At 39.6% G+C, this 11,058-nt stretch overlaps 1 protein-coding gene across 1 annotated transcript; it reads right to left on the bottom strand.

Annotated features, from left to right (window-relative positions):
• Positions 1 to 360: 360 nt before the first annotated feature.
• LOC122002846 (26S proteasome regulatory subunit 4 homolog) lies at positions 361 to 2,821 on the bottom strand. The gene is made up of 4 exons (XM_042558201.1): positions 2,653 to 2,821; positions 2,002 to 2,039; positions 680 to 814; positions 361 to 390 (listed from the first exon to the last, which is right to left on the bottom strand). Exons 1-4 carry the CDS (start codon positions 2,819 to 2,821, stop codon positions 361 to 363), a joined length of 372 nt encoding a protein of 123 aa, XP_042414135.1.
• Between the last annotated feature and the right edge of the window lie 8,237 nt (positions 2,822 to 11,058).

The following is an 11,058-nucleotide window of genomic DNA, read 5'->3' as shown; positions in this document are numbered from 1 at the left end:
AAAACTGACAGTATCCAAGAAAATACACAAATATTCACAAATTATACAAATATTCTTCTTCCAACAATATCCATAAAATACACAAACATTCACAAATTACATAAATATTCTTCTTACAACAGTATCCATAAAATACACAAATATTCTTTTTACATCAAAAGCTAATAGATATTATACACATCAAGGTAGAACATCGTGAGTCAAAAATCAAGCTGAGGCTACATTAAATTATGAGAATCAGAATCTGTTCAACTTGCTATACTGCTTCATTCTTCTTGTGCCTTTCATTTCCCTAATCTCACCACTTTTCACCTTCAAATGCCTAGTTTTCTGAGTTAAAACATCCACTGTTCTAATCTGTCAAACAAAAGTATCATTTGGTCCACTTAACTATAGCAAAGAACAAAAACAAAAGAATTATACATGCTGCAGAAGTCCTAGAATATCGCCATCAGAAAGAAATTGACATGGGACAATATACGCAATTTACATTCCATGCAAATGCATGCATCATCCAAAGTTTTCAAAAATCAAATACCTTTCCTATTCAAATGTAATCTAGCATGCATTTAGCCCACTCGAACCGCACTTCATCAATTTCAACTCTGGAGTACTTGAAATTTGTAAACTGTAAAAACACATAAACAATATCTAACAAATATATATATGCAAATGTTGCCATTGCAGCAGAAATAGGATCCCTGACCCCCAAAATAGTCCAGGCTAGTGAATTGTCTAAACCAGCAGGAATGATGCCAATTGTAATAGAAAGTGCTTCCTTCTGGTTATCTCTGCTCAGAAGACCATTAAGTACCTGCATGATCATGTAAGCTAATTATCAAATTTCAAATAACTAATGCTTGGTCTATAGAATTATATAACATCATAGGAAAGGTGAACTATCAGGCAGATGACAAACAGACTAAGAAAAATAACCATAGGAAGCCAGTAGGTTATTGGCATCATTAAGAGTTGGTGTCAAAGTTCATATAGAGTTCATAATTGATCTAATACCAAAAAAAAGTCGAGACGTAAAGGAGACCTATTAATATAGATCATGCAGTCACAAAATAATTGCAACATCATTAATCAGCTTCAAAATGCTCATAGGAAGATGCTAAAATGTAAGTTCAGCTCCTGTCCTATAATATTCGAAATCTACAGCAGAAAAATTAAGAAAGATATATCAATGCACCAGATATTCATCTGTCAATTTTCACAACCCAATGTATTGCCTTCAGCAATGTTGTAATTCCATAGTTTCTATCAAAGTTCTGGCAGGGTAGACAAGTATAAAAAATATTAATTTTCAGCAAATCATGTTGTGCTTACTGTACAGATTATAAAAAAAAAATGTACAAAAAGTGAATAAAAGAATCACTGTGAGAGACATACCACCTAAACTAACTTATAAAGGAAGAGAGAAAATAAAATTTTACAAAGAGTAAGGGAGATGCAATAATTCTACAAATGAGAAAAAAGTGTTAGCACAAAGTTGATAAGATTCCAGGAAGGCATAAAGTTAGTTCTCCATAGTAGTTGTCCATTCAAATTGGTCAATTTAGTGACAAACTCATAAGATGGTGATCACTAAAAAGAAATAATCAATCAGGTTAAAGGAAATATATGTACAATTGCCAGTCTTTTTAACTAAGAATCAGAAAAATACAACTTAACTTATCCTAGCTTGACATTTGAATTACTAAATTTTGATTCATTGTAACAAATCATTGGCCAAAGAAGGCAAATTCAACAAGAGGTTGGCAATTTCAAATAGTAGAGTAATGAGGAGCTGGAGATGAAAAAGTGGTAGAATGAAGTGGAAGAAGATGGCCAACATTTTGCAAAACTTTTTTGGCCTTTGGCACTAGTTATTATGCGCACATATCAAGGAATTTCTATTATTGCATCTAATGATTTTCTTAATCAACTTTAACTTACCCAAACAAATACAATGCGCAAAACAAGATGAGTAAATAGCGGAAAGTAAAATCAATGTACCTCATTCACAATGTCATCTCCTCCAACACATACTATTCCTGAGACATTTTCAGCAGTAAGACAGTAAGCTTTTCATTTTCAAGTGTAAATCAAAGCCAAACAACCTATGCTAGCATACCATCAGGGTAGGTGTTGATTCTACAGTGGAAACAAGTTCTCTTGCATGACCAGCATATTCTATTTTAACCACTTCCATTTCGAAGCTTGCAAGATGTCAATAAGTTTCTCAGTGAATAAACAAGCCTAAACATTCATAATAGCATAGCCATAAAAGAAACTTGATAGTTCAAGGAATACATAAAACCAACTTAGCAATAGGAAATAACAACTCCTCAATCTAGCAAACAAAAATGATAAAATCAACTCAGGGTAGTGTTTGAGGAAATTCATCAAACACATTGCATGCATAAATCAATTAATACTTGCAATCAAGAGATCAAGAAGATGAAACTGACGAAGATGAGGAAGGCCTTCAGTAGCGACGATGGACAAAGGAAAAATTACCGGAATGTGAAGAAGGACTCCAGCGGTGGCAGTGAATGCCGGACCGGAGATGGATGAAGGAAAAACTACCGGAATGCGAAGAAGGGCTCCTCTTCTCACCCAAAGGGAGGAGTTGGAGGAGATGCGGTGTGGAAGTTCCAGGCTCACCGTATAATATTACTCCCTTGGGAGGCCTAATTCCAATATCCTCATATAACTCAGGATGAGTAAGTGGAAGTTCAACAACTTCTTTAATTTCTTGGATTTGAGCATCTAAGCCACCAATATCAACATAAGACTCCAAAGGAGCCTTTTCAACTTTCATAACAGAAACCATAGGATCCACTTCATCCTAAAGTATTCCAACAACAGATAGAACCTGCAAAAGATTTAGCATAATCAACAGTGTAAATTGTAAACCATGTTATACAAACTTTGAAAATTTTCATTACAATAAGATAAAACAAGAAGTCCAAAGCAAAAATAAGACAAATAAAAAAGGATTAGAAATAATGTAAACATGAAGATAACAGAAAGAAGAATTAGATACAGAAAAGCAGATGTGAAAACAAGAAGAAAGGGCAGGAACACATTCTAGAATAGAGTCAAATATGTTGTTTGAGATTAGAAGGTAAAAATTCTAAAGCAATTTTTTTCTTCTTTGAAAAATAGTGAGGCAGATGTGTTCTAACAGCTTTCTTCTACCACATTCATGGACATACTACATTGCATATTGATTCTGTCAAACAAACAAGTCTAAGATGGACAAATGCTTTGAAAGCTAGGAATAGAAAAAAGATGAGAGAAAAGCAGGCAAACAAGTGCCAACAAGCTACATGAGAGACCTCTATCTGTTGTATCATTTTCTCCAGCAAACAGACAAATAAATCATCTCGTCGACAAGATGAAGACGACTAGGGAGAAAAGTAGGCAAACAAGTGCACTTTATTCTCGTCGACTAGGGTTTCTGGAATTGAACAAGAAGAAGAAACTAGGCATACCTTTGCTATCAATCTCGTCGACATGGCTCTCCTGACCTTTGATTTTGATGCTGAACCATTTTTTGACGAAGGCCTTAGACCATGACAGCTACTCCCAAGAAAGTAGGGAAAGAAAACATGCCCAAATCAGCCACCTTAAAGACGAAGAAAGCATAACTCTAGGAGAGAAATCAAACCTTGCTTTTCTTTGAATCATAATCTCTCATCGTTGCAACACTCCTTCATACAGCTATGGTGAGTTAGCTTGCCAAACACTTCCCCAAGGATCTGCAGCAATCTGAATCTTGTGGAAGCAAAATAAGGCAAACAAACTCCCCAGAAAAAAATACCTCCACTGTCTCTGCTACTGAAAAGGCACAGGGCGAAAGAGGGAGAAGTACTAGTAACTTGTAAGGAGAAAGAGGGCAAAGCTATGCATAAGCTTAGAACAAGGAGCTGTGCTATGATCTTCCAAACGTACTACATTATTAACACAGTCGGCTAAGCAAATCAGAAGGGAAACAAAGGGAACTTTTGACCCTTCTTCACAAGGTTTGGGATCTAAAATCGTGAGCTTGAAGCAAAGCAATCCAGAATCTGGGGATCGATCCAAAGCCAAGTTAAATAAGCTCAAAATCTGACTAGGAAGGTGATGGAACAATGCAGGATAAAGGGCCAAAATAGCAGCAGCAGCAGAATACGAGCGGAAGAGAAGGCAACAGCAACAGCAGCAGCATGTACGGGATGACACTCTCTGGTCTTCAAGCTGTAAACCTTCAACCCATCTCACAACGCAGCAAAGAATGCATCCATTTGTGAGTGAGTAAGCGAGCGAGAGAATAAAGTGCACAAATTGTGCCTTGCATTCTTCCTTTTCTAAGCGATCTTCGGACCAAATCCAAGGCTAACCCAAACAGGGAAATGCACTAAACTATTACAAAAACAATAACAAAAATATATAAATAGAAGAAAAATTGGCATATGCCCTTGTCCTAGGTCAGCTTGACGTACACTTCTCCGTGGAGGAGAGACTTACCGTAGCAAAAGGAAGCAGCAGTTAAAAGAACAAAAAGATAAAGACAACCCTTTGCTTTGGCTTCTGGAATTCCGAGATGAATATTGTTGTGCTAGAATCAAGGTAGGTGGTGGGTTCCCAGGGGAATCCATGTTCTTCTTATGAGTGCCTCCCCCTAGTCGTCTTCATCTTGCCTCCCTCCACCGCTACTATTCTGAAACCCTAGAAAACAAGACTAACTTGTCACCTCTCCTTTCTCGAAATGCGAAGAAGGGTTCCTCTTCTTACCCAAAGGGAGGAGGTGGAGGAGATGCGTCGTGAGTGAATCCTGATCGGGAGAGGAAGAGGCGTCGATCTAAGAAGGGGAAGAGGGAGATGAAGCTGAGAGAGATGGTTGGACGGCCTGCGGCGAGGAGGAAAGTGGTGGTGGTGTCACGACGATATATGGTGCACGGCGCGATATAGGTTTAAGTTTGGAGAGAAGAGTGAAGTGTTGCAAATTTCAGCTAAGTATTGGTGGAAAAATTAAATTATTTTATTTTATCATAGACACCGGGTTTTAAAAATCGCTGTTAAAATCGGTGTCTATTAACAAAAAAAGGCGCTCATAGACATCGGCTTAAAAAACCGATGTCTATGAGAGAAAATCTGCGCTTATAGACACTAATTTTTGGAAAAACCGGTGTAAAATACTCAACGACATCGGTTTTTGCTTAAAATCGTTGTTGTTCCACCGATGTCTATAAGGGTTTTTCTTGTAGTGAAGAGAACTCTCTTCTATTCCTCTCCTCTCTTCCTTGGTGTGGTCGGCCCTCTTATTCTCTCTTTTCCTTTTTTCTTTCTTCTCCTTGGCCGAACCTCATCATCTCTTGGAGCTTGGAAGGTGGCCAGATCTTGCTAGGAGAAGGAGGAAAAGGAGGCTTTGTTTCTAGCATCCCTTAGAGCTTGGTGGTGGTGGCCGAGACTTGCTATTTCTTGGAGAAATTTGCTTGGCCGAAACTTGGAAGAATGAAGAAGAAGGGCTTGGGTGGTTCTCATCTTGGAAGATCGTCGCCCACACGACGTCCGAGATAAGAAGAGAAATATGGTAGAAGATCAAGAGGTTGTTGCATACAAAGAAAGGTATAACTAGTAATTATTTTCCGCATCATACTAGTTTTTCTTTGTATGAATTCCTAACACAAGAGGCTAGATATTCTAGATATTTGGATTTGTTTTGAATTTATGTTTCTTTTATTTTTTGATCTTGTGTTTCAATTGTTCTTTTTGGTTAAACCAAGAGTTATATAAGGAAATTAAATATTGAATTTCGTTAAGAGGTTTTGTTGAGGCAGTGGTGGATGTTCTCATACCCAAGAAGGCCAAGTGTCTCGCCATGTTTAACCTGGGAGCCAATTTTTGAAATAAATATTTAATTAAATTTGTAACATAGGTGAATTTGAATCTATAATGTTAAGTATCGTTTGCGATCCAAGTCTAAACCTCTAAGAACAGATAAGTTAAATTTGGAATCAATAATGTTAAGTTCCATTTGAGATTCCATATTTAATTTCTAAAGAACACAATAGGTTGTCAGGAAAGGTTCATGACTTGTACAAAATTTTTGTACAAGGGAACCGGTACGATATTCCTAGGACCAACCAACATCCCTCACTTCTGTAGGATTGCATTGGGCATCGCAGAGGAGTCAAGGGTGAAGGCTCGGAACATGACGACTTCTGTAGTCAAAAGAAAATACCTTAGTTACTGAAGATATAAAAGAAGAGTCGAGTAATCTTACCAAAACGTGCGCTCAAGGGCGTGTGGATGGGGCTCGACCCAAAAATATACAACACGCTCTCCCGTAGCAAAAAAGAGAGTTGAAGATGCACTCCATCCAATTTCTCAGAAGCAGTGAAACAGGAAGGTCGGTGCTGATGGTCACTCAACTCACAAGGAGAGGGGAGATTGGGGCGTCATTCAACAGGCCAAGACACAGACTCAGGCAACTGGACATAGAAGAAACGAGACTTCCAGCCCTTATTGGAAGTAGGCATGGCCTCGAAAAATTTATGCCCAATCCTAGATTGCACCATGAAGACGACCGACTCTGATCGTTTAAGGGAATAAAAATAGTGAAAAAGTTGAGGGGTCAAAGGAATCTCATACAGGTGACACAGAATTACCATTCCATATATGGCACGGAAGGCATTGGTGGCGAACTGGGATAAGGGGATACCAAAATACTGACTCAAAGAGGAAAAGAACGAATAGGAAAGCAGAGATCACCGAGAAGCTGGTCTTTGAAGAATGTCACGAAGCCGGTGTGAGGAGGACAAGGATGGTCGTCAGGTCCCGAAAGGCAGAGCTTGTATGCTTCAGAAAGTTGCAAGCTAGATTGTACCGACCTTACGTCACTCCTATCAAAATCAAAATGAACATACGAGTACCACGGTACTACCGTTTCTCCTGCCATTGTCGAATCGAAGAACGAAGGAGCAGAAGATGAGGGAGGAGAAGCACTTACAAGGGAGATGCACAAAGGGGAAAGTGAACGAGCAGAAACAAGTAGAGAAGGAGAGGTCGAAGGAAGACGAAGCACTGATGAACAACTGTTGGAGGACTTTAGGATTTTTAAACCAAAACCCTTAAGGAGCATAGATATTTGAGTCGGACAATTGAAACAGCGGGGTGCACGATGGCCGTTAGATCAAGAGGGAGAAGAGCTATCGGGTCGCGTGCAGAAAGCATGCATCAGACATCATATCAAGGGAAGTTCATGGGGCACGTGTCAACTTCCTATGAAATGGTATTTATGATGGAAAGGACGGGGAAATCTTAGAATTGATATGGGAACAATGGCACCATGCCCCACAGGGACCATGCCTCGAGGATCGAAAATTTCATGTGGCTGCCTCAGGAAATGGAGTAAGAGACGGCAGGAAGCGTTGATCAAAATTTTGGTGCCTCATCCCAACCTCAGAATCAGACTAAGATTCAAATTTAACTAATGTCTTATGTAATACTCTTCATGATCATAGGTGAATTGAGCTAAGTCCACGAGGGCATTTCCTTTAATCTCCGGCGACCTCTCGATCAGCTTCGCAGACTCTCGCCCCAGCGCGAGTTATAAACGAGCATGCTCGATCACACCCCTGTTGGTTGCTACTCAGAAGATCGTACCGGTTCCACTGTACAAAAATTTTGTACAAGTGTCGAACCTTTCCTAACAACATATTGTGTTTTTTAGAAATTAAACTTGGATCACAAACGAAACTTAACATTATTGATTTCAAGTTTAACTTATCTATTCTTTTAGGTTTAGACTTGGATCTCAAACGATGCTTAACATTATTGATCCAAATCCACCCATGTTACAAATTCAATTAAATATTAATTTCGGAAACATAGCGAGGCACTTGGCCTTCTTGGGTTTGGGAACTGTTGGTGCAGTTTGCACTAACGATTTAACCCAAGTTTTGATGAATGACAAATAAGTTAAGTTAGGTTTGTCATTATCTAATGTTTTGATCGAGTATGCAGGCTAAGTCCAGACAGGTCGACGGGCTGACCAGATGTCTAGCACGAAGTCCAAGCGGGTCGACAGGCTGACCGGACACTTGGTGAGAAGTCCAGCTAGGTTGACGGGCTGACCAGATAATTGGCACGAAGTCCAAGCGGGTTGACGAGCTGACCGGACGCTTGGCACGAAGTCCAGCTAGGTCGACGGGCTGACCGGATAGCTGGCACAAAGTCCAGACGGGTCGAAGGGCTGACCGAACGTCTGGAAGGTAAGTAAAGGTAAGTCACTGAAGGAGAGTGACTGTGAGGACGCATCCCAATTAAGGGACAATAGGCGTCGGTCCAGTTTAGGTCCATTTTTGGATCCCTAAATTGAGACCCTGACTAGGTTCTGGTCTCGGGAAGACAGGACCTAACTCATAAATCTATATAAAATATCTATACATATATTTTTCTAACTTTATTTTGTAGATACAAATGTAGAGCTTCAAATTCTGCACGCGTAGCAACTGACAGAGCTTGATTCCGAGTTCGGAGTCAAAAGTTATGACCTTCGGAAGATTACTGTGTCAAACAAGTAGTTGGAGACGACTCGGATCAGCCAGATTCGAACTCTCCTCATCTGATCCGAATTTTTGGGATCTGATAAGCTCTGGAGACCCCTCCAAAGGGCTATAAAAGGAGGGGGTGAGCAAGCTTCAAGGACACAACTCTCAGAATGAAGAATCTACTTCCTTGTGCTCCTGCTGCGCTGCGATCTCCGACAAGCTTTTCCTTTCTGTTCTAAGTCTTTTTATTGTCGGTAATTTTTCCTTATTAGCAATATTGTACTTAACTTGTAATCTATATTTCGAATTGCTAGTGAATTGCCCAACGAAAGTACTCACGAAGTACGGGCCTTCGAGTAGGAGTCATCACAGGCTCCGAACGAAGTAAATCCACTGTGTTTAATTTTCTTATTTCGCTGCGTTTATACTCGTTGTTTTTCGAATCGATATTCACCCCCCCCCTCTATCGACGTTTCACGATCCAACAAGTGGTATTAAAGTGGGTACCGCTCTGATTTGGTGCAACCACCAATCAGACAGGGGGGTGAAAATTTCCTTTTTTTTTTTTTTAAATTTCAGTTTTTTCGCATAAGTCCAAACTAGTATCATTACTTGTTTTGGATATTTTCTTTCGTTGCAATTAAGACTAAATTGGTGCAACACCAACTTAGTTCATTTTGATTAAACTCTTCCCGCACTGCTAATCCAAGACGAAGTCTTGGGATATTTTTTTTTTTTGCTTAATTTCGTGTGTGCATATTAACATGTCTCAATTAGAAGGCTTCAGCACAGTACGCCCTCCCCTATTCAACGGGGACGACTTTTTGTACTGGAAGAAAAGAATGGAGGTTTACCTGAAGACAGACTACCACCAGTGGTTCAGCGTCATAAAAGCCTACAGACCTCCAGTCGACAACTCCGGAAATCCACTAGACGCGGAACAGTGGACTCCGGACATGAGGAAAAAGGCATCGACTGAGAACAAAGCAATTAACACGCTACACTGCGGTCTAACACGAGAAGAACTGAACCGGGTCGGACCACATCAGAACGGGAAGGAGCTTTGGGACAAATTGATCGAGCTGCACGAAGGAACGAGCGACGCGAAGGTAACAAAAAGAGACTTACTTTAAAATATAATTTTTAATATAAAAATGCAGGAAGGAGAAACGGCAAGTCAGCTCCACACGAGGATCAAGGGCATCCTCAACGGACTCCACGCGATGGACCACCAGATGGAAAACAGAGACTTAATAAGGTACGTACTAAATGCTTTTCCACGTAATAGTTTGTGGGCATCGATCGTAGATGCCTACAAAATTTCCAAAAATTTATCTAAATTAAAGTTAGACGAGCTTTTTTGTGAGTTAGAACTGCATGAACAAACTAATGTTAGAGCCAAGAAAGGTATTGCTTTATTTGCAGGCTCCTCCAAAGAAAAGAAGAGCAAGCCTGAATCTAAAGAAGATTCCGACCAAGATTCCGAAGACGAAGAATACCTGGTGAACTTGGTAAGAAAAATGTTCACCAGGAGAAAAAGGAGCTTCAGCAAGAAGGATCTTCAAAAGATCAGTTCTCCCATGGAACAAAAGAACGTGACCTGCTTCAAATGTAACAAGAAGGGGCACTACAAGAACGAGTGCCCGAGACTAAAGAACGACAAACCGAAGCCGACCAAAAAAAAGGCTCTCAAAGCAACGTGGGACGACTCCTCCTCGGACGAATCGGAAGTAGAAGATCAGAAGCACCAGAGCCACCTCGCGCTGATGGCTCGCAAAGCTGAATCAGAAGACGAATCGGAAGACGGGTCCGAACTCGAATCGAGCCACGAGTCTGTACTCGTTTCCGAAGGCCCAGAAGAGGAAACCAAGTGGATTTTGGACAGTGGTTGCTCCAAACATATGACTGGAGATCACACCTTCACTCAACTCACTTACAAAAGCTTAGGAACAGTTGCATTTGGAAACAATGGCAAACTCAAGGTAATTGGTATAGGTAATATTGAATTAAAAATAGACTTTATAATTACAAATGTTTTACTTGTTGAAAATTTTAAATATAATCTTTTGAGTATAAGTCAATTGTGTGATACTAGGTATAAGGTTAAATTTCTATCTACAGAACGTTTAATCAAACATCTAGATAATCCTACTGTAAGCCTAAAAGGTTTTAGAAAAGACAACATCTATGCCATCAACTTAACCACTTTTTCAATTAAGTGTTATTTAACACAAAAAGAAGAAACTTGGTTATGGCATAGGAGGATGTCTCATACCAACTTTAGAAATATAAGCAAATTAAACGGACTAGTTAGAGGCTTGCCAAAATTACCTAACTTGGATTCAACCATATGTAATGCTTGTCAACAAGGTAAACAAACAAAATCTACTCACAAATCAACTAATCGGCCACAAACCAACTCAACATTAGAACTTCTACATTTAGACCTTTTTGACTCTCATGGAGTCAAATCAATAAATGGAAACTTATATTGCTTAGTAATAATAGATGATTATTCTAGGTTTACTTC

This window comes from Zingiber officinale, chromosome 1A (assembly GCF_018446385.1).
Source record: "Zingiber officinale cultivar Zhangliang chromosome 1A, Zo_v1.1, whole genome shotgun sequence".
Classification (NCBI taxonomy): Eukaryota; Viridiplantae; Streptophyta; class Magnoliopsida; order Zingiberales; family Zingiberaceae; genus Zingiber; species Zingiber officinale.
This window is presented reverse-complemented; position numbering and strand designations above follow the sequence as displayed.